Raw genomic sequence first — 20,942 nt, 5'->3', positions numbered from 1 at the left:
GTTGCACTGCTTCCTGTCTGAACGATTTTTGGTAAAGTATTAACTGCAGTAAATGTAAGTTTATTCATATGTAAAATGAAAATGGTTATGCATACTCTCATGGGATGGTTGTAGGGCAAAATACAATGAGATAATATAAAAAGGTCTACATATAGTATCTGAGAGATACAAGTAGGAGTTTCATTAATAATAACTGTCATTATGATTATTGTTTTTATTATTATTCAGTGAACTTACACACTGAATAGAAGACAGCTTCAAACTGAAAATTTTAATAACAAAACAAGAGCTATCAATAAATTTCCAAGGGCTGATAGGAGGCTGCAACTGTTATAGCTTCCAGACAGCAGATTTTTGAACTGAATTTAGTTAAGCTTTAATGAGAGGAGGAGGAAGAGGAGATAGTAAAGGAAGAAAAAATTTGACCTAGAATTTGGAAGAATCTCTCCTATCTATAGGACTTTTTTTTTTTTTTCCAGATTTGGTGGTGGAGAGGAACTACACTTACTTGAAATCCCTTGGTTTATAACCTAGGCCCTGAGAATCTTGAGACCCAAAAGGTATTACTAGAAATCCATGATCAATTTTTATTATTTCAGAAAGCCTAAAGGACATCCTACCTGATTGTAGGTGAAATATTCCCAGGGCACCTGTAATAACACTTCTTCACTTTGAGCTGGAACTTACTGTATCAATTTATAAGGACTATATCAAGTTAGTTATTGTGTGAGGATCATCTCCCTATCAGCTAATAGGGAATAGAATTCACACTCAAACTAGGATGGGAGGTTCATAATTCAGGGTTTCTCCTTTCCTATTTCCAGCCAATTTCCAAAAGTATCAAGCCCTATTTTTCAGACCTACTCACTTCTCATCAGTCACTTTATTGGTCTTCTAGGTAAGAGGCATGGATTCATGCTGGAATATTAGACTATCTCTCACTACCTCTCTTTTATCTTTAAGTAGGGATGATAACAGAACCTACAGTCAGATATAATGGTGCATTCTTGTAATTCCAGAACTCTGGGAGGATGAGACAGGAGGAGTGCAAATTCAAGCCAAGGGTAGGCAGTTTAGCAACTTAATGAAAAACTGCCTCAGAATTAAAAATACAAAAAGGGATGAGCACTCACTTTAAAGGCCAGGGTTCAATCCCCAGGACTACAAAGAAAAAAATTAGAATCTACCTCGAGCTTGTAAAGGTTAAATGAGCTAATGCCTGTGGAGCATTCAGCGTAGATGTAAATATTCAATGTAGTATTCGCCAAGAAGCTGTCAAGGTTGTTGTCATGTCACACCCTAGTGGAATGTTTTTGTTTCTCATTGCCCTCAGGAGTCCTGGCTTCTGAACATAGTGCACATGGTTTTCATGATTTGGCCTACTGAAGTCTTCAGATCTGCAGCCCCTTCTATTCACATTCTTTCCCCTCACACTCTGTGCTGCAGCCCCTTTGAACTTCCACTAGTTCCTGAAGGCACTGTGATACTTTTACCTCATCCTCCTCATGAGCTTCCTCAGCCTTCTGTGTATCCTGCTGTGCTGGAGAGCCTATTGACTTGCCTCATTTCTCCTTTGGATTCTAAACCCAGGTGGCCAGGATGAGATGTCAGTCTTATTCATCCCTAGCTCCTCAGAACTCAGCATGATTCCTTGTTCATTGTAAGCCCTCGGCCATTATTTATCAGATATTGTAGCTAGGTAGGTATGTAGGTACAAGAGAGAAAAGAAATGAAACAGACTTACGGCTCCAAAGTCCAGTATCCTTCGCAGCTCTCTCAACAAGGAAGAAAATGAGAAACATACTGAGCAGATTGGGGGAGGGTGGGATTCAGACACTTCCATTGTTCCCTCCCCAGTCCCATCTCTACAATGACATTTACTTTCTTACGAATTTAATATTTTTAACTTTCCTGCTTAAAAATCCAAAGGACTCCCCAGTGCTGACAGGGCAAGGACCACATGCCTTAGAGAAACACACCAGCACATTGGGCATCACACCCCACCTCTTCCACCTCGCCCCCAGCCTTCCTCTGCTCCCTTCTGTAGTTCACTGCTTGACTATTTCCCAATAGCTGCTCTTTCCTGCCTGTGTGGCTTTCCCCGATCCATCTCTTCCTGTGACTCTTTCCAAGATCCACTCCCATGAAGTTTTCCTGGTCTCCCAGGCATTACATACTTGTTCTTCCAGCAATACTTTGCAGAGCCTCCATGATGGCCCAGCTTGCTTGGTGCCATATTGCTTTGTACACTCTTGTCTTCCGTATTAGAATTTCAAGTGTTCAAATAAAACATTTATATACTTTGAAGAATCCAGCTGTTGTGGTCTAGATCTAGAATGTCCCCTCAAAATTCTCATGTGCTCAGAGATGGAGCTTTTGAAAGGTGATTGGATTACAGGGGCACTGTACTCATCAGTGGACTCGTCCACTAATGAGTTCATAGCTGAATATGCTGTTAGGCAGTGGTGCCACCTCAGGAAAGATAGGTCACAGGTGTGTGACCTGTAAGAATATCTCTCTCCTTGGCTCCTCCCTTCTCTTTCTGCTTCCTGGCTACCATGACATGAGCAGCTTTCTTCTATTAGACCCTTCCACCATGTCGTTCCTGCTTTGGAGCCAGCTGATTATGAACTAAATCCTCTAAAAATAAGCTTTGCAAAATAAACATTTCCCCCTTTAATTTTTGAGTGTCAGGTATTGTGTCTCAAAGACAAGAAAAATGACTAAAACCCCAGCCTTAACACTTGTGATATGTTTACATTTAGGCAAGTTGTTTAAGCCCTCAGCCTCATATACAATTTATTTTTTTTTAATTTTTTTTTTGTCTTTTTCTTTTTTATTGGTACCAGAGATCAAACTCATGACCACACACTTGCAAGGCAGGCGCTTATGCCACTGAGCTAAATCCCCAGCCCCTCTTACATACAATTTATAAAGTCACCCATAAAAATGAAGGTGCCTGGCTTCCCAAGGAGCATATGACTTACAGAAACACACTAGCACTTAACTCTCTAAACTAGCCCAGAGAAAAGCCACATAACAAACACAAAGTGCTTATGAGAGTGGAGCTGGCAGGGGCTGCCAGAGAGGAACTAGAGGCACTGAGAAGGGCTACTTGGAACATGGACTAAACAGAGGCCTAGGAGTAAAGAGCAATGTTGGCATTTGGGAGAAAGTAGAGGAGGTCATTGGCTAACCAGAAGACCAGACCCTGATGGGGAGCTAGCATTGGATCAGGGCTGTCCTCTCATTTCCCCTCTCCTGCAGTCCAGATCCAACTCTCCTGCTGACACCACACTGGCACCACCAGACAGATCCCATGGCCTTGCCACTGCCAGTGTAACCTGGGCCTTTCACTTCTGCAGTTAGTAACCTGGTTCCCTTTTATTGATTTTCCAGGTGCCACCCTTGTCCTTTTCCTCATTCTCAATCTTCCTGAAGCCTCAAGGGAGTCAGTCCAGGGCTGAGATGAGGGAACTGAGGAAGAGGAGGCTGGCTTTCTCAGCCTGCCAGGTGAGATAGGATGAACACCACAGCCCCACTTTCTGCATTATCCCAGCTGCAAGTGATTTAAACTTGGATTTATATAACATTGGGAAATGGTAAACTATATAAATTTGCTATGTTTTTCAGGGACAGTTATTTATGGAGGAACATTTTTAACTCAAGTGCTAGAAGTGTTAAATCATTATAATAAATGTATGCTATTCAGACTTTCTTACATTGTAATAAATTTTTTCTAAGCATGAATGAGGAGATCCACGATTCCCCTAATATACCATTATGTATTTCTTCTCAAAATGACACATCTTACTACGTCGAGTTAGAGAATAACAGAAGGAGATTTACTGTGTTAGAGGGGAAATGTTAGGCAGTGATGAGTGTGAGAAGGTTCTTGGGAACAGTGGTATTAAGCAGAAAGCTGCATGCTTCTGCCCTGAATGCAAGGAGCAGCCACACCAGGGAAGGATCCAGCTGGCACTGCAGCCCCCCTAGTCTTCTACCAGAGTTTAGAAAGGGTCTTTGAGTGTAGAAGTGGGGTTAGGGACTCCAATGGCCTTCTGTCATGTTCTGTCTATAGGCAGGTATCAGAGTGGGAATCCAGTAAAAAAAAAAAAAAATGATGAAACCATCAGTCTGAATAGTGAATTAGCCTCATAAATTCTCTCTACTCTCTTCACTCCTTACCTTGGGAGCATACCTGGACCAGAATATTCATGGCTTTCATCAAACTGTCAAGGAATCTGCGATCCAAAATATTCAGGAACCACTGGTACATGCTGAAGCATGTTCTGTCTGTACACTATATGCTAGGCAAAGTGCAGGGATACAGCTCCTAACTTCTAGCAATGTTAGTGCAGTAAGGCAGGTCAAGTTGAACTGCAATTAGATTTGCTAAGGCCAGTTCAGCCAGATGCCTGAACAGCAGCCTCTTACCAGCCAGAGGAGCAGTGTGTTTAAAGCCACAGACAGAAAGCACCCCAAGGAGAATGAGCTCATGGATAGCCTTGTGTGTATGCCTTGAGCCCTGTGGGGGAAAGCCTGCATAGATACCAATCCTTAGCCACTCACCAGTTTCCCTAGCGCTCTGTCAGAGGCCTAGCTTCAAGTTGCTGTTCTGCTAGTATAGCTGTGTGACATATGCATTGTAAGTTCCTTCACCACTCTAAACAAAGTGCCTCTGTGTGCCTGAGGTAGACTGCAGATATGATACCTGCCTTTGCCCTTGCCTAGTTTAAATCTGTGGTATTTGATGAAAGTTCTCCCACATACCCAAAATTGTGCAGAATTTTATACATACCAGATGTGCTCACAGCTTATGTGAAGGCAGACAAGGGACATTTGGCCCCTTTGAAGATGGAGACCTGGGGACTCTACAACACCAGGAGATCTGGGCCTGCCAGCTTCCAGCCATTGCTGTATCCCACTAACTGCCAAACGCTTGGGCAGTGCTCTCAGCCCCTACTTAGTCTCCAGCAGGCAGCCCAGTGCCACCTTGTCCCAGTTGCAGAGTGCCATTTACTCTCTGTCTCCCTCCAGCTGGAGCCTCCATGCTCCCTGCAGGGCCCTGGCTCTTCAGGGTTCTTCAAGCTCCAGACTAGCCTGGTGGAGTATCTGTTGCAAGTAGAGCTGAGAGCTGTCCCACGGCTGGGACCTCAACTGTGGCCCACATAGTCATCCCTGTGGTGCCTGTGAGCGGCTCATGGCCCTTCCTTCTTCATCTTCCTCCAGTAGCCTCTACTCCCCATCTCCGGTTCTTTCATATCTGTGCTTTTCTCTTTAAAACACAATGTCTAGTGGTGTTTTTCACTTGTTTAGCTGTCAGGCTGCTTCCGGGTAGAATGGTAGCAATGGTGCTCCCAGCTGGTTCTGAGCCAGGGTTACTTAATGTTTCCTTAATGGGCTGCAGTTAACCCATGGTGGCCTCATCAGATGGCCTAGGACACAAGAATGTGGCCCGGGAATTAATCCCTCAGGCTGACCCAGCTAAAGTTCACACTGGCCATGTCTTCCCCTTTATTTTATTTTTTTTTTAACTTTTTATCGGTACCGGGGATGGAACTCACGACCGCCTGCTTGCAAGGCAGGTGCTTATGCCGCTGAGCTAAATCCCCAGCCCCTAACATTTTATTTTGAAGTCAGATTACAGAAAAGTGTTAGAAATAATAGAAATTCTTATATACCCTTAACCCATCTTCCCCAAGTCAATACTGTTAACTTTGTCACTCCCATTTTATTAAACACATATAAATACCAAAAAATAGCATTTTTCCTGAAATATTTAAAAGTATTGCAGATCTAATACCCTTCCTTTTCCAAAAAGCTCATATATTTCATAAAAACAAGAAAAACTCAATGACCAAAATAAATACTACAGTATCACCATCTAACCTATGGATCATATTTAAATTTTTCCAACTGTTGTGCTAATATCCCTCATTAAAAAAAAAAAAAGAGAGAGAGAGAGAAATCAACAAATCCTGATCAAGGCCCCAACACAGGATCCCAAGTTCACACTGTTGTTATTTTGTAGAATAGTCTGTAATTTGGGTTTGTCAGATATCTTCTGATGATTAGATTCAGGTTACACATTTTTAATAAGAATAAGTGACGTAATGTCTTCTTTAGCACTGAAGGCCAAGATGTCCTTGATAGCTTTGTAACATTCCAGGCGACAGTAACTTCGATCACCTGGTTAAATGGGTCTGGCCAGTTTTCTCCATTGTAAAATAACTAACTTTTCCTTGGTAACTTATAACTATCTCATGAGGGGATATTTTGAGACTGTGGAAACACTGTTTTTCATCTCTGGTTCCATCATCCACTGATGGTTTGGCACATGGCCTTTAAATCCTTATTCTTCTACTGCGGCCTTTCCAGGTTTTCTACTAGGAGGGAGACTGGGAAAGGAGATGATTCATTTTGTGTCCTCAGGGCCTTTGGCTGGGGTGAAAACTACATACACCGATCAACACAGAGCAGGATGTAAAGGAGTCCTCATTTGGAGGACAAAGATCAGAAGATAGGGGGTCAGTTTGCAGTAGAGTCCCCTGGAACACATGGGCCCTCCACTGACTTAAAGGGGCAGGAAGGACTGACATGGTGAGCAGTCTGTATAGCATGAGAACCAGTGTCCATAAGCCAAATTTCAGAGCCCCAGTGGGACCCTTCCCCACATGCCCATCATCCAGAAAGGCCTTGCTGAGTGTACCAGGCACAGAGTGTTTCAGAAGGGCCCTATATAAGGCATCCCTCCTCCTACCCCACCCTTTCTTGCATTCATTAAACTTATCTAACTCTTGCTCTGTGCCAGGCATTAAGGTCAATGCTAAAGATACAGGATCTGAAGTAGTTTTTACCAAAGGGATGCCTCAAATCCAGAGACCTCCTAAAGTCATTCAGCAGCCAGAGCAGAGCAGCAAAGTCTTCTGCCTAGAGTAAGGGGCAGAATAAGGTGGTAGGTGAAATCCTGTGTTGAGTCCTCCCCTCGTAAGATGACTCTTATCTGTAGGGCTGGGCTGTGGATACTCACATCATGTGCCTCCTCTGCCCTCACTCTTCTCTTCTCTACTGCCCAGTCCCAGCTTCTGCCAGAGAGTTCTGGGCACACCTGAGTTGGGTCAAATCCTGGAGGCCTAGGGCTCACTTTTCAGCAGAAGAAGCTGAGGCCAAAGAAGACTGAGCCTTTCTGGACAGGTTTGACTCCATTCTTCTGTCCTGCAGTTAGGGCTGTGTGTCTTTGCTCAAGGAAAACACATCAGAGGAGCTTCTGAACCACAAGTAAACCATATATGAGCCTTTCACAAGGAGTCTTTTCCAATGCAATATGGTGATTCCAAGCATAGAATCTGTCAGAAAACCCAGGGTTCAATCCTCAGCTCCGCAGCTCAACATGGGACCTCTACTTTCCATTTCCACTCATCTGTACCAAAGGGCCTAGGGTCATCCAAAGATAATTGAGATGGTCTCAGTGATAGATTTTAAGTGTGTTGGTTTTAAACAAGGCCCTTTCTCTTCTCCACCTGCCTAAGATACCTCGGCGTTCTTCAGAAGGTCTTACTGTGTCATGACCCTCACCATGAGGTCCATTTAATACCTGCTCACCATCCAAAATTTGGCCCAGGTATCTCCTCCTCCCCATTTGAAGCCAACTGCTTCCCCTCTCCTGGACTACCTGGGCCCACACACAATTCCAAAACATTGCCCAGAAGTTGTCTTTTGCTTGTTCGGGAACCTCATATAAGGGCATGAGTGTCAATGCTTTTAATCCTGGTCCATTACTTTCTTGCAGTGTGATCTGGGACAAGTTATCTATCTTATCCAAGCTTCTGATTGTTCATCTGTAAAGTAAGGTGATAGCACCTTGAAGAATAATGTCCCGGATTAGAGAATACCATAGCACACATCATACTGTGCCCAGAAGATGGCTGTTTGTTTGTGTGCTGTTTAACCTCTTCAACCGTGGTCCATAGACAGTGCTGGAACTTGATATGGAGACTACAACTATTGGCTGAGCATTGTCCTATTATTGTAAGTTTCATTTAAAAACAGAATCTATGTGACCCAAATCTAACCCAAAGAAAAAGGATGCCCCCTGAAGCCCTGAGCATCCTTCTTGAGCCTCCTCCTGCCTACACCTCCCTTTTGAGGCTTCTCTGGTCTCAAGAGGAATGCAGAAAGTAGAAGACAGAGCAGGTTGGCCCCAGAGCCAGGCCTCAAGAGGGAAGGAGAGAGAAGCAATGGCAAATATGAATCATACTGGAGCTCCTAAGGACAAAAGATATCTTCCTACCTCGATTAGAGGAATGCAGGACCTTCAAAGATGGTTAATATGCCCTCTTTATTCTGAGACATAGAAAAGATGGTTAATATGTTCTTTTTATCCTGAGAGATGGAGGACCACTTTACACCACTCTTAAGAATTTTCTTTTTCTCTGAAGTTCAATGTCCTAAGAAATAGAGCTATTATAGCCCAAAAGGTTTTCAAATTTCAAGTAGCTGCAGAAAACATTAGTAAGTGTGGCATTTACTTCTTTTGATTTCCTCTCCTTGTTAATAAGAAAGATGCCTGGAGTTGTAGAGTTTTGGCTCTCTCTCTCCATGCTGTCCCTCTTGTGCCTATTCGCTCCCAGCAGGTCCCGCCAGTGGAAGAACTATGCAGCCGCTAGCTACGCGTTCAGCAGCTTGTCACTGACCCCCTCAGGAACTCCAGTTCCAGTTCAGATAATCAAGGAGAGAAGGGAGGAAACAGACTGACATCCAGGTCAATGCAGATGTTGCCACTTGGGTCCCCAGCATCCCATAGCCTGGGCTTATGACTGCCTAGCTGTCTCCCTACTGGAAATGGGACGAAACTCTTCCTGCCACCAACACACCCCGCATCCACACCCTTAATCATCAGAGTACAGGAACAACTGGCTCTGCTAGCTGCCTGTAGTAAGGGGATGGTGACTGAATTCATTTTATCCTTTTTCCTGCTTTTGAAGTATAGGAATATGTTACCTATTCAGAAAATAGATTTGAAAATGTTTAAATGCACAGACCAAATTAGTATGTAGCCTGAGGCCATGTGAACCAGGAGGAGGAAAGCTGCAGGCAGCAGAAGCCATGGTGGCCTTGGGAATGCTCTTGGGAAAATGAGAGGGCAGAAAGGGGAAGTGGCTTAAGATCGCCAGCTAATTGGGGTCTCTGGCAAAGAGCAGTGAGAGCCAAAGGTGTGTGCACTTCAACATGACAGGAATGCTCTAGGAGTGGCACTGTCTCACTGAAAGTTCCGGAAAATGACCTAACTGGCCTGGTGTCAAGTTCAAGCATGCTTCGGTTGGTCAATGTGAATTGTCAATGAAGTGGAATTAAGGTAGGGAAGGAGGAAATATCATTGGAGATACCAGCAATATAAAGTCATTTCCCACTCTGAAGATCCTTGGAGTGGGATAGAGCAGTGTGTAGATGCACCTCACCTACTTCTCAACACTTTGCGGGGGGGTATTACCCCAATGTTAGAGATAAGGAAATTGAGGCTCAGAGAGATTAAGTAACATTTCCCTAATGACACGGAAGGTACTCAAAAGAACTAGGTTCCAAATTATGGTCTGGAGTCAAAGCCCATGCCTTTGCACACTGAGACCCTAGCCTAACCACCTCTTTCCCAGTCTTGGCAAATCACAAAGAGTGGGAGCAGAGGTGGAGTTGGTCAGAGTTCTCAGCATAGACAAATAATGAGGACCACAGGAGAAAGAAGTGAGGATAATAAGGGGGCCTGGAGAGCTGGGAGAACTGAGGACCAGAGATTCGGAGGACAGACGGAAAGGAAGGATTTGAAAGGAAAAGGGAGGAGAGATTAGGACACTAGAGGAAAGATCACCAGAGAGAAACTATGAAATTAAAGCACGTATACTTGCAAACCCCATGGGGATGAAGGACCATTGGCTGGGCACTTACTCCAGATGTGCCACTAGTACTACTTAATAAACATTTTCAAAACACCTACTTCTTGGCATAAGCCTTCAGTCATCTATAATTTGTCTATGTAGGCAGTGAATCAACAACACTGATTAAAAATCTGCCTGCCAGAAGTTAGTAATCCGTTGGAGGTGGTGCAACAATGGCAGCTAGTAATTTTTATTTGGGGATGGTTTCCATTTTGGGAAATGGCCAAGTGGCATTCATAACCAAGTCCCATGCTGTTGCCATGGGCTAAGCTGGGCCCCTAAACTCACTGACCCTCGCATGGCCCGCCAGCCACCTTACCAGGTAGACAACAAACTGGGCATGTTCATCTGGGCACACCCTGGTGTGATCTGAACACAGGCTCTGCAGTCCCTGTGCCATGAAGAACTGTGGACCTGCTCAGGCCAGCACCAACAGCCTGGGCCTCACTGGGAGGTGAGGAAGTTATGCAGGGCCTATGTCCATTCTGATGTTTTGCATGAGGGAGGGGATGTGGTCTTGCTCAGAATGGAATAAAACAGAGAAAGGGATGGGAGCTCTTATGTCTCAATAAATATTTTTCATACTAGTGTTAGAGATGGGAGGGTAAAAGGGAGAGAAGACAAAAGCGAGGGAAAAGTTGTGATTACAAAGGGACAGAGGAAGAGTGAAAGGACTCTGCAAGTGAGACAGGGCTAGGCAACCTGTGGGGGTGCTAGAGGGACCTCAAAGAAGGCTGCGGAGATCCAAATTGTCTGAATACCTCACCTCCAGCCATGCAGCACAGAAAACATTGAGGGGAAACTGAGGCATCTAACGATGAAACAATTGGTACCTGGGATCTGTGTCAAACTGATTCACAGCTGATGGGTGCCAAAGCTAGAGGGAGGGCACGTGGTGGTGCACTACACAGGTGTGTCCACTTGGAGTTATTATGCTTGAAATAAAAAGTTTATAATAACAAAGCAAAGATCTGTTCCAATCAGAAGAGCTGTGAAATAACCGCACACTGCAGGCAGACGCTAGCAGAGGAATAAATGCCAGCGTATGGGCAGACACTGATGACAATGCCTTGGGTGTTCTTGACCCTCCAGCTCAAGAGCTCTTCACCAGGGAGGGATGGAAAAGCTGGAGGGATTCTCGGCTCTCTGTAATTGTGTGCAAAGGGATCTAAGAGTTTGCAACAAATTTTCAAGGAATTTGTGGCTGTCCTCTCAAAGGTTAATAGATGCATTTCCTCTCAAGTGTACCATACGTAGATTAATCATTTGGTGTGTAGTTTTTAATTAGAATGTGTATTTTATGGTACTGGCATATTTACATCTGGCTCTGATGATTCCATCTTTCTTACTCAGTCAACCAGGCCCAGAAAAGGTAAAACTGGCCAACAAGCTTCTCAGCTCCTCTTCGATGGCAGCTTCCAGTGTCCCTGTTCTGCTGAACCACAGCACCTTTAGTGGCTGTAGAGGAAGTTGTGTCCCCCACCCAGGAGTATAGGGATAGGGGTGGGTACAAAGAAATAAGTTTGGGGAGGCTCCCGGGGGCTGGCCTGGGAGTGACTGGTGAGTAAGGCAGTGACTTACTTTCAGCTGTAAAAATCCAACAGAAATCAGTTTTGGAGTCAGGTTAAAACCCACAGAGCCCCCTTTACTCCCAGGAAATTCCTTAGAAAACACCTTTCTGTTCTTCACATTACACTCAGTCTGGCCCTGGAAGCTAACTTCCAAGAAGTCCAGCTCCCTGGGGTGGGCAGAGCAGGTATCTTTCGGACTCACAGCCTGGTGAGCAGAGAAGGAGAGATTAATTTATGAAACAGTGCCTCTCTCAGAACCGTCTCCACACTGAGGTCAAGGCTTGAAGGCCTGTCTGCCTTAACTGAGTTGAAAAGGTCTTTCCTCTGCAGGCAGACACTTGGCCCCTGGCCTTGGGAGAGGCTGGAAAAGAGGGTGGAAGAGGGAGGGTCCAGGTATTGCTTGGCAGCTGGCTCTGAGCTCTGCTCAACACCAGCACCCTACAGGAGGAGGGCCCAGACAGAAGCCCTGTCTGCCCAGGGCAAATCTCTTCCCCCAAACATCTGAAACCTCACCGCATCCCCACCCTTCATCCTGGAGAGTGACAGAGACCCCTGGAGGGAGTCTGCCATCATCCCTAGACCAGGCTGAAGGTAGGACTGAGTAGGCAGAATTGAGAAGGTCCCTCCCTGGATGACCTGACAAAGGCATGTGTATGGAACAACTGTCCCGGCTCCTGCCTCAGAAGACAGCCCTTTCTGCTTCATATCACTCCTAGAAATACTCTTCCCTCTGAGACTCTAGGTACTCAGGATTCGGACAGTTCTCTGTGTTATGTCTGTGTGTGTGTGTGTGTGTGTGTGTGTGTGTGTGTGTGTGTGTGATGATTCCCCAGGGAGTTCCCCAGAGCAAGGCCCGGATCCTCTTTCCATGGCCCTTTCCAGTACACTCAGAGGACACCATCTAGAATCCTGTTTTGGCCACCAACACAAAATGTCCAAGAAATGGAATCTACAGGACCAAGGACAAAAGGCTTGGTGGCAAATCTGGAATTGCCCACTCTTCCCCTTCGCCATTCTCCTGTCCCTCTCCTCCATCCCCACCCCAGCTCTTGGTCTGCCTTCAGGTCAGGTGGCCGTGCTGCTTTCCTCGTCAGAGAGGAAAGGGGAATCCTGTCGTCTAGGCACTGTACCCTCTCCATGCCATCTCTGCACAGACAAATGGTAGAGAGACTTTCAGAGACCCAGGGCAGTGGAGAGAGATTTTTCTTGGGACGGAACAGGACTTCCTTGTATGGTTATCTTCACCACCAAGAAGGAGCCCCAGGGCTAAGGCTCACACCCAGGCCCTGGTGGTTGAGGAATTCAGGGAGGAGGAAGACTTCCCACGGGAGGGTGAACCTTGGGACTTGAGACAGCTGATTAGAATCCGAGAAGCAGAGAACTATGAAGAGGAGTCTTTCTTTTTTTTTTTTTAAACTGTGCTTTATTTAGGGCTAAGCTGGAGAAAGCGTCATCCAATAGTTACAGAAGGTTACAAGGAGTTTTAGGGAGTTGAGTGTGAAAAGAGCAGTTGTACTGAACTGCAGTTGTTTCGCTTTGTGTTTTTTTTTTTTTTTTTTACAACATCTGGACATCCTAAAATGAGGAGTCAAGAAAAAGAAAAAGAAAATTAAAACAACGATAACAAAATAGACAGAACGGAAAGACAGGAGACCTGAGAGGAGTCGGAAATTTGTTCTTAAGAAAAAAAAAATGGTAGGTCTGCGCGTCCCTCTGGCCTCCAGATGAACTGGTCATCAATGAGAAGTTTTTGAGGCGGAATGCCAAAGCAAGTCTTCCCAAGGTGTAAATAAATTATAATAAATATGATATACTTTAAAATATATGTGTTCTTAAATAATTCAGTGTTTTTTCTGATTCTGAGTTTTTAAGCAATGTCTTTAACTGCTCTAAAGTCATTTACCAAAGATAAATATCGTGCTTTCATTAAATAGTTTTCCTTGTTTTTTCTCTATCATTACAATTAAAAGTCCTACAAAATATGCAAATTTATTTACAGAAAAACAGAGCCGGCATCATTTAAACATCCCTGTTTTTCAAAATTCCTTGTAAACAGTTTCAGAAATTCTTCAAAGATTGTTTATTTTTCTCTCTCTTTTTTTTTTAAATTTTTTTTTAAGGTTTGTGTGTGTGTGTGTTGTCTAGTTTTAAGATGAAAGTTCCCAGTTCTCCCTGGCCCGGAAAGTCTCTGGAACAAGCATGGAAGGCGGCGAGTGAAGCGGGAGGTGTCGAGGGCTTGCGGAGAGCGAGCGAGCGCGGCTCCCAGGGCGAGGAGAGGCGGCGGCGGCGGCGGCGGCGGCGGGCGGCGAGGGCCCTTCCCGTCCCTGGCGCGCAGCAGCCGGGAGCCCGCAGGTCTGGGAGAGTCCGGCCTGGCCCTCGGGGACATCGGCGTCCGGCAGCACTCGCGGGGAGAAGGGATTGATGCTCAGTCTAAACTCTACAAAAGTACAGTCCTACAACATCTGGGATTTTAGCAGTAACGCTAACTTCTATAGATTTTTTTTTCTTTTTTCTTTTTTTTTTATTTTTTTGCTTTCCTCTAATTTTTCTTCTATTATATAGGTATTTTAAACTTTTCCTTTTTAAAATTCTGTACAACTATTAGGATTTTTAAGAGGGGGAAGAGTTAGAAGCATTTACAGACTTTTCACAACAATTACCTTGCCTTGGAAGTCCCTTTGTTCCCCTCCTTATGTTCTCACACTTCACAGTTAATGAGTTTTAATACTTTTGTTGCTTTCCCCAACGATCCACCAATCTGTTCATCTTAACAGCTCCATCCAGACATATAATACAGAAAACCATAGGAAAGTGTCATAGACTTCAATGAGGGTAATCAAAGCGCCTCTCAAAGTATCAAAGAACTAGTATCTTGCTGTTTCAAAAGCATTGAAGCATTATTTTTTTTCTTTTTTTTTTTTTGTTTTTTGTTTTTTGTGTGTTTTTTTAAAGTTTTTTTTTTTATTACATTTTTCATAGAATCGCTCTAAGCTGTTTCAAGAACAGCCAGGAGGCAGGAAGGAGGTAGTTCTCCATTCCCCCTCTATTTGACATAGAGCTACACATCTGCAATAAAAAGTTTGGTCCTTTGGTCCCTAAATAGCTAAAGGAATGACAGATAAAGCGGCCTCCCAGCCGCTCCTGGGGACCAGGCCCCACAGCACACTTGCCCCGCCTGCCTCAGGCGCCCAAGGCTGGAAAAGCCCAGGGATCGATGAGCAGCAGCGTCTCCTCCCAGTGCCCAGCCCTTCAGCCTCCCCGTCTGGTCTCACGTTACTTTGTTTAAAAGTTGCCTTTTTTTGTGTTTTTTTTTCTCATTTTTCTTCTTCGTCGTCTTCTTTTATGTCATGTGTGTTTTTCCCCCAAACACGTGCCCTCTGAACTCCATAGACGCTATACTTTCCTTGAAGAAATGTTACAGTCACACAGAGTGTCTGGAGTCTTCAGCTTGATTGATATTGGCTGATATGTCAAAGGTGTCATCCAACAGTTCTCATTTATAAATAGAGAGAGAGAGAGGTTTGTTTTTTAATGTAGCCCGTTCAGCATCCTGCCCTAAAATGAAGAAAATCAGGGCTGATTAAGCCAAAAGAGAAAACACAAACGCATCCAAACACCAATAGGAACCTGCCTTGGGGGAGTAGGATGGGAGCTCTGGGGGATGGCAGGAGGGAAGGAAGAGAGATCAGTATGAGAATTAGTCATGATCATGATACAATCGAAAGAAATTTGCTCTTCTATTCAGAGTAAGAAGCCACTGGGTGTCTGGTGGTGATGGGTGTAGCTGAGGTTTAGTCGTTGGGAGAGTTCTTGATTTGGGTTTCTTTAGAGTTCTGGATTGAGGGATGACTAGATCTAAGGGAAGAATTTGGGACTGTGGGATATGAATTCATAATTAAACTTGTCCCTGAGGGATCTAGCCCAGATACAATATGTATACAGAAGCCTAGCAAACAAGAGAGCAAAAAATCTATATACCTCACCCACTCTTCCCCAGTTTGAGGAAAATAAGGCAGACAGACCCATGACTTGAATTTTGCAGAATCCTTGCCCAGTTTCCAGCCAACCACTTTTTCCCCCAAAGTCAGTTATCATTTGCGAGGCTGTGTATATATATGTATATCTGGATATATGTGTAGAATATAGTCACCTGCACATATGTGGGTACACATGGATATGTGTATATGTATATGCATATATATACAGATACACACATACATAAGACTTTTCTCATACATGCCAGCGAATTTAGAGGAAATTCAGAACTTTAGGGACTGGTCAGGAAAACCTAAAAAAGGTCAGAACAGATTTAATTATCAATCTTAAATAAATTAACTCCAACAGTTTTTTATTTCGTTTGGAATGGTGGCATTTTGGTATTTTGTTTTGCTTTTAAGAAAACAATCATGATCTGACTAGAATCAGAAGGCAAATGCTTAATCATTGTGAATTAACAAATGAGACTCATCTCCATTCTAGCAAGCAGCTTCCACTTATACATGGGGTGACTGGTTACATCAAGAAAGTTAGAACTGCAAAGCCCCCAGTTGAGGGGGCAACGTCATGCGTATATCAATCCATGCTGGCAGGTTTTTCACACTGTTGATTCAACAAACAGCAAACCGTACACAGCAGTCTAAACAATTACAACACCAAATAAAATAATAATAAAATTAAAAAACACTTGTCAAGGACCCTTTTTCAGTTGTAAATAAAAAGGTGCATTTTGCTTTTATCAGAACTGTTTCTTCCAAACCAACCAAAAAAGCCCTCCCAAACCCCCAGGCCTCCACCCCCCTCCCCACATTGAATTTAGCAGAAGCGGCTATAATACAAACCTTACAATTGTTACTGGGCTCTCTGTCAGAGGCCTCTGGCTTTTACTGTAGTTTTGTTTTGTTTTTGGTTTAGAATTTTTTGTATCATTTCATTACTGTAGATATTTTGGTTTTAGTTTTGGTTTTTCCTTTTGAGGTGAGATTTAAAATAGCCTAACTGGAAAAAGACCAGACCTAGGAAGTGTCAATTGAAAAAGGCCCCCAAATTTCTAGAAAAAAATAAAATCACAATATTTTCAAGTGCAAGTAAATCAACCACGCATAGATAGTTTTAAGATGTTTTCCTTATTTTTAAGAAAAAAATAATGGTTTGCACAGTTAAACGATCCCATGTTTGTAATTCAGGAATTCATCTTTATTTTTACTTATTTTTTGTTCTTTAGTTTTTTTTTTTTTTTCTCTAAGTGACATCTAGAGAAGCATAAAAAAAGCTGAACAAGAAAAACCAAACAACAGAAAGTAAAACCACTGCAAGCACCAAGAACAAAACGAAAATGAGCACAGCAAAAAAGATTGTGGCAGCACAAAAGTCAAGAAAATGCACGTGTGATCATGACTGGCCAATCATCAACGGATACGACATCCAAGAAAAACGCTCCAATCACAGCACCTCCACGAAACTTGACGGCAATTGTCATGCAACCGATTCTTAGCCTTGTTACATGACGCCATCATGTCACACTGTGAACTTTGAGTTGATTTGAACTTACGGATGGGGGACTTTTCTCCACTCTCATGTGATTACGTGAACTTTATTCCTAGCTCAGCGCGAGACTGTGGTGGATTTGACTGGCCCTGGTTGGGTTGTTGGAATTTGATTGAATGACAAAAGAAGAAAAGATTTATATATATATTTATATATGTAGAGAGAGAGAAAGAGAGGACAAGAGAGTTTGGGCAGGGGGAGGGAAGGGGCAGGGGGAGGTTGGGTGGGGTCAGGAGTGTGGCCCGGGGAAGGAGAGTTGGGTTGAGGGTGAAGAAGGGCAAGGAAGAAGTTAAAACAAAATTAAAAGGAAAAATATTTATACAGCACCAGACCACAGCATCAATCTAGAAGCTCAGATGAGAGAACGCAGTCAAATCATAAGGGAACTGAAAAGAACTCAAAGGATGGAGGAAGCCAGCGACAGACAACATGGGCACGTCAACACACACACAATACGCACACAGCTGTTGATGCAGACACATGATACACTGTGAACAGCGGCAGAACCTCACACAGGGCCACTAAGGGCATCCATCATGCGGTGGGAAGAGGAGGCGGGCACAGGCGGTTTAGCAAGGAGGCCAGGAAAAATAAAACAGCCCCTCAAACCACCGTGGCCGGCAAGCAGATCTCAGGGAGCAAGCTCTGTTAACACCCTGGATTCTTTCTCCCCCAGATGCAGAGCTCTCCATACCACCCCAGTTTTGCTTTTTGTGACTTCAGCCTGAGAACCAGCCAGGGGAGCCAGTCAGGGCCACCCCTGGTCCTGACTGGGTCGAAGACTGGGTAAGGTGAGTTGTGTCCCTGAGACACTCTGCTATAGGGTCCACAGGGGCAGCAGCTCAGCCCTCCCACCTATGGATCCCACCTGGACCCCACCCTAGGGAAGGGTGTCCCCAGGCAACATGAGCACCCACAATGGGGTGGTGTGATCCTTCCCCTTCCAGTCTGCTCACATCTCTTTCCTCAGAACTTTGGAAAAATGATCATGTTTCATTTTCAGATTTAGGATAAATTGTATCAATGTTCTTGAAATTCCGTAAACAAAGCTGGGCACTACTGCCCATTCTGTGTGAGTATTGACTCACACTCTTTGATTTGTTCCCAAGTTGACCAAACCGGGCCCATGAAGCCCTTGGAAGGCTCTGGCACATAAAAGGACCACGTGGACGGCTATATAGGGTGACCTGCAGGATAGGTCCACCAGAAGGGGTGCCTCCTCCTCACTCCTCCTCTACCTCTCTGCACCTGCACTTCTACCCCCAGGTTTTGAGACTGTCTCTCCAGCTGCTAGGTCCTGACCTTTCTTTGCAGGTGAAGCCCTCATGGCTGCTGAGCACGTGCGCCTTCTCTATCAGGCAGCATCAAATTGCTCTGCCTGGAGCTGCCTCCTCCCTTTCTCTCTATTTCACGGTCCTCTGACCTACCCACGAATCAGGATCTCCAACTCTGCCATGCCCCATGGTTACCCATGAGCTTGCTCCCCATCACCTCTGTGGTCCTGAAGCCTGAGCCAAAGCTTCTGTCCTTCAGACTCATTCACGTGGCTTTCAGGCCATCACTCAGGCTCCCAGACAGTGGACGTCCACTGTTTCATTTTCCCTCAAGGAGAGTGGAAGGGAGACCAGGGGTCTCACAATTCCACAGCAGATAAACTGGGCAGGAGCTGAGCAATGACCTTTTTGAGCCCACAGCCCTCAGCTCAGCCTTCGCAGAAACATCCCCAGCTCCCTTTTCTCCACAGACCCCTACCCCACCCACGCTGGGTTCTGTTTTCTTGCAACATCAGCTCTCCTTCACTCGCAGCAGAGCCTATCACATGCCAAGACACTCCTGCAATGTCACTGTAATCTGTACTTCCAACCTCTCAGGCTTTGCAGGCTGCCTAGTTGGCAGGTCCCTTTGGCATGAGACAAAGGCCCAAGGGAACTGAGGAGAGTTTTGTCATTAGTATGAGCTATGGCATCTGCAACTAAAGGACACTCTGGGAACCCTCCCACTGGCCCTCCTCACCAGTTCCGCACCTATCATGGGCATTCATCCTTCCTACTCTGGTTGCTCCTTTTCTTTCCCCCAGCTCTAGCCTAGCTGCCCCTCGGTGCCAGGTACTGCACTGGGTACTTGGACTCAAGACTAAATACATACAGTCTCTCTTCCGAAAGCTCAATGTAGGGAACTTTCTTACACCCTCATGAGCCTTTACCATACTTAGCCCTGCCACACAATATAGCCTCAAATCCATTAATCCCCCAAGGATCCTCTTCCAAGCTCCTCCAAGTGCACAGCTGGCTACCCTCTTACTTAGGGTGCAGCTACATCTATATGTGCCAGTCTCTGGGACACCTCACAGAGCAGAACTCTGGAAGTGGCAATGGGACGAGTGAGCAGCATAGGGAAGCTTAAATCAAGTCTGAGAAGCTCCAACGTACTGACCTGGGTGCAAAAATTATGGCTAGTCTGAAGCAATTCAAACACAAGATCCTAAAACAACTAGATTCCAACCAGATAGGGCCAAAACCCAAAGCTACACTCTTTCCCACATAGGACACAAGGGAATACTCCTGCCTACAAAGCTCATTCCAGATGTGGTGCAACAGCACACTTACAAAGCCTAAAGCTACAGAGCTAGAGTCCTGCTTAGTGCTTCCTTCAACCATAGAACCTTAGTGTTCAGAGAACAATGCTAGTGTTGAGCACCAATGCTGATGTTGGTGCCCAGTGTGTGCCAGTCAACTTGATGGCACAACAGGGGACTTGGGAGCCAATCTCTAGACTTGGGCAGCTCTGGGGTGGTAATGCTCTGCCTGTTGGGTGTGGGCCTTGCCACACCCACATCTTTGGCCACTTTTCCTTCTCTAGTTTCCTGGTAAAGATTTCTTGGAGAAACTCCCATTTTAACATGAGATAATGCACCCAAATGGCCAAGGAGCAGGCACAAGGACAAGACTAGAAACCAATAAGGAAGAACTATACTGTCCCCAGCCCCCATCTGGGGTCTCATTTTAAGAAACTGAATCCAACTGTGTTCCCCTTGGCTGTTTTGCCTGGCACTCTCCCCCAGATCTGCCCCACTCTTAGCCTGACTTTGCTTTTTACCACCAACACATTGTGTTTCTACCTTCACCAGTTCAGGGTAGCTACCGGAGGCCCAGGATTCCTCTCTTACTACCGTTTCATTCCCCAGTAGGGCTGGTACCCTTAGCTCCTGCTTGGGTTTCTCTGTCCTTCTAAGCTTTATGACTCTAGCTCAGGCTTCATCATTTATAAACACCCTATCTCAGCCCAAGATAGCGTGCAATCTTTTAGCTGCTTTTTTGAGCAACTTCCTGTCTTGCTGGCAGCCCAAGGAGTGAACAGCCTGTTCTGTCTGCAGCCTCCCTTGAGAAGCTCCCATCTCTTCTTAGCATCCTGTTAGTTTCCAACAGTCTTGGGTTGGGGAACTTTTAAGCGCCAACTAAGTGAAGATTAGAGGCCAACTTTATTATAGGGGGTATGCTGTAACATAGTCTTTAAAGACTGCTTAGTAGAAAAGTGGTAGCCATTTGATTTATCCCAAAGAAGTAAGAGGACATAATGTGTCCCCTGTGAAATTCAGGACACTCTGGGGTGGCAGGTTGGGGTGAGGATAGGAGTTCATTCTTGATTGAAGGGAGCTAGGCTCCCTGATTCAAAGCTTGGTTCCACTATTTACTGGCTTAAATTTCTTGTGCTTCATCAGTACAGTGGAAATGCTGCCACCATCCATCTGACAGTAGACACAACTGACAGGTAGACACAGCAGTTCTAGCTTATAGCTGTTCTAGCTTATAGCTGTTACCTGTCCAAAAAGGGTCCAGTACCCAGCAAGTACCGGTGAAGGTCTGTGGTTCTCACCTTTCTGGCCTTTGCATTCTAT

The 20,942-nt window shown here is 44.9% G+C and overlaps 1 protein-coding gene across 50 annotated transcripts in view; it reads right to left on the bottom strand.

The window, feature by feature from the left end:
- Positions 1-14,076: 14,076 nt before the first annotated feature.
- Celf4 (CUGBP Elav-like family member 4) overlaps positions 14,077-20,942 on the bottom strand; it is a 286,507-nt gene continuing 279,641 nt past the window's right edge. For 31 of the 50 annotated variants that reach the window (XM_063232077.1, XM_063232068.1, XM_063232069.1 and 28 more), the window contains one exon: positions 14,077-15,058. Coding sequence is in view for 24 of the 50 variants with exons in the window: in XM_063232068.1 (XP_063088138.1) it covers positions 15,032-15,058 (27 nt within the window). In the remaining 26 variants the exon portion in view is untranslated. Of the gene's footprint in view, positions 15,059-17,051; positions 17,137-20,942 lie in introns of all 50 variants that reach the window. The other 19 variants (XR_010041570.1, XR_010041571.1, XM_063232055.1 and 16 more) reach the window with 1 other exon arrangement.

The sequence above is a fragment of the Cavia porcellus genome, unplaced genomic scaffold (assembly GCF_034190915.1).
Source record: "Cavia porcellus strain 051 isolate PalLab524CR breed Dunkin Hartley unplaced genomic scaffold, mCavPor4.1 scaffold_20, whole genome shotgun sequence".
NCBI classification, from domain to species: domain Eukaryota; kingdom Metazoa; phylum Chordata; class Mammalia; order Rodentia; family Caviidae; genus Cavia; species Cavia porcellus.
The sequence above is the reverse complement of the archived record's forward strand: the minus strand, read 5'-3'. Positions and strand labels throughout refer to the sequence as shown.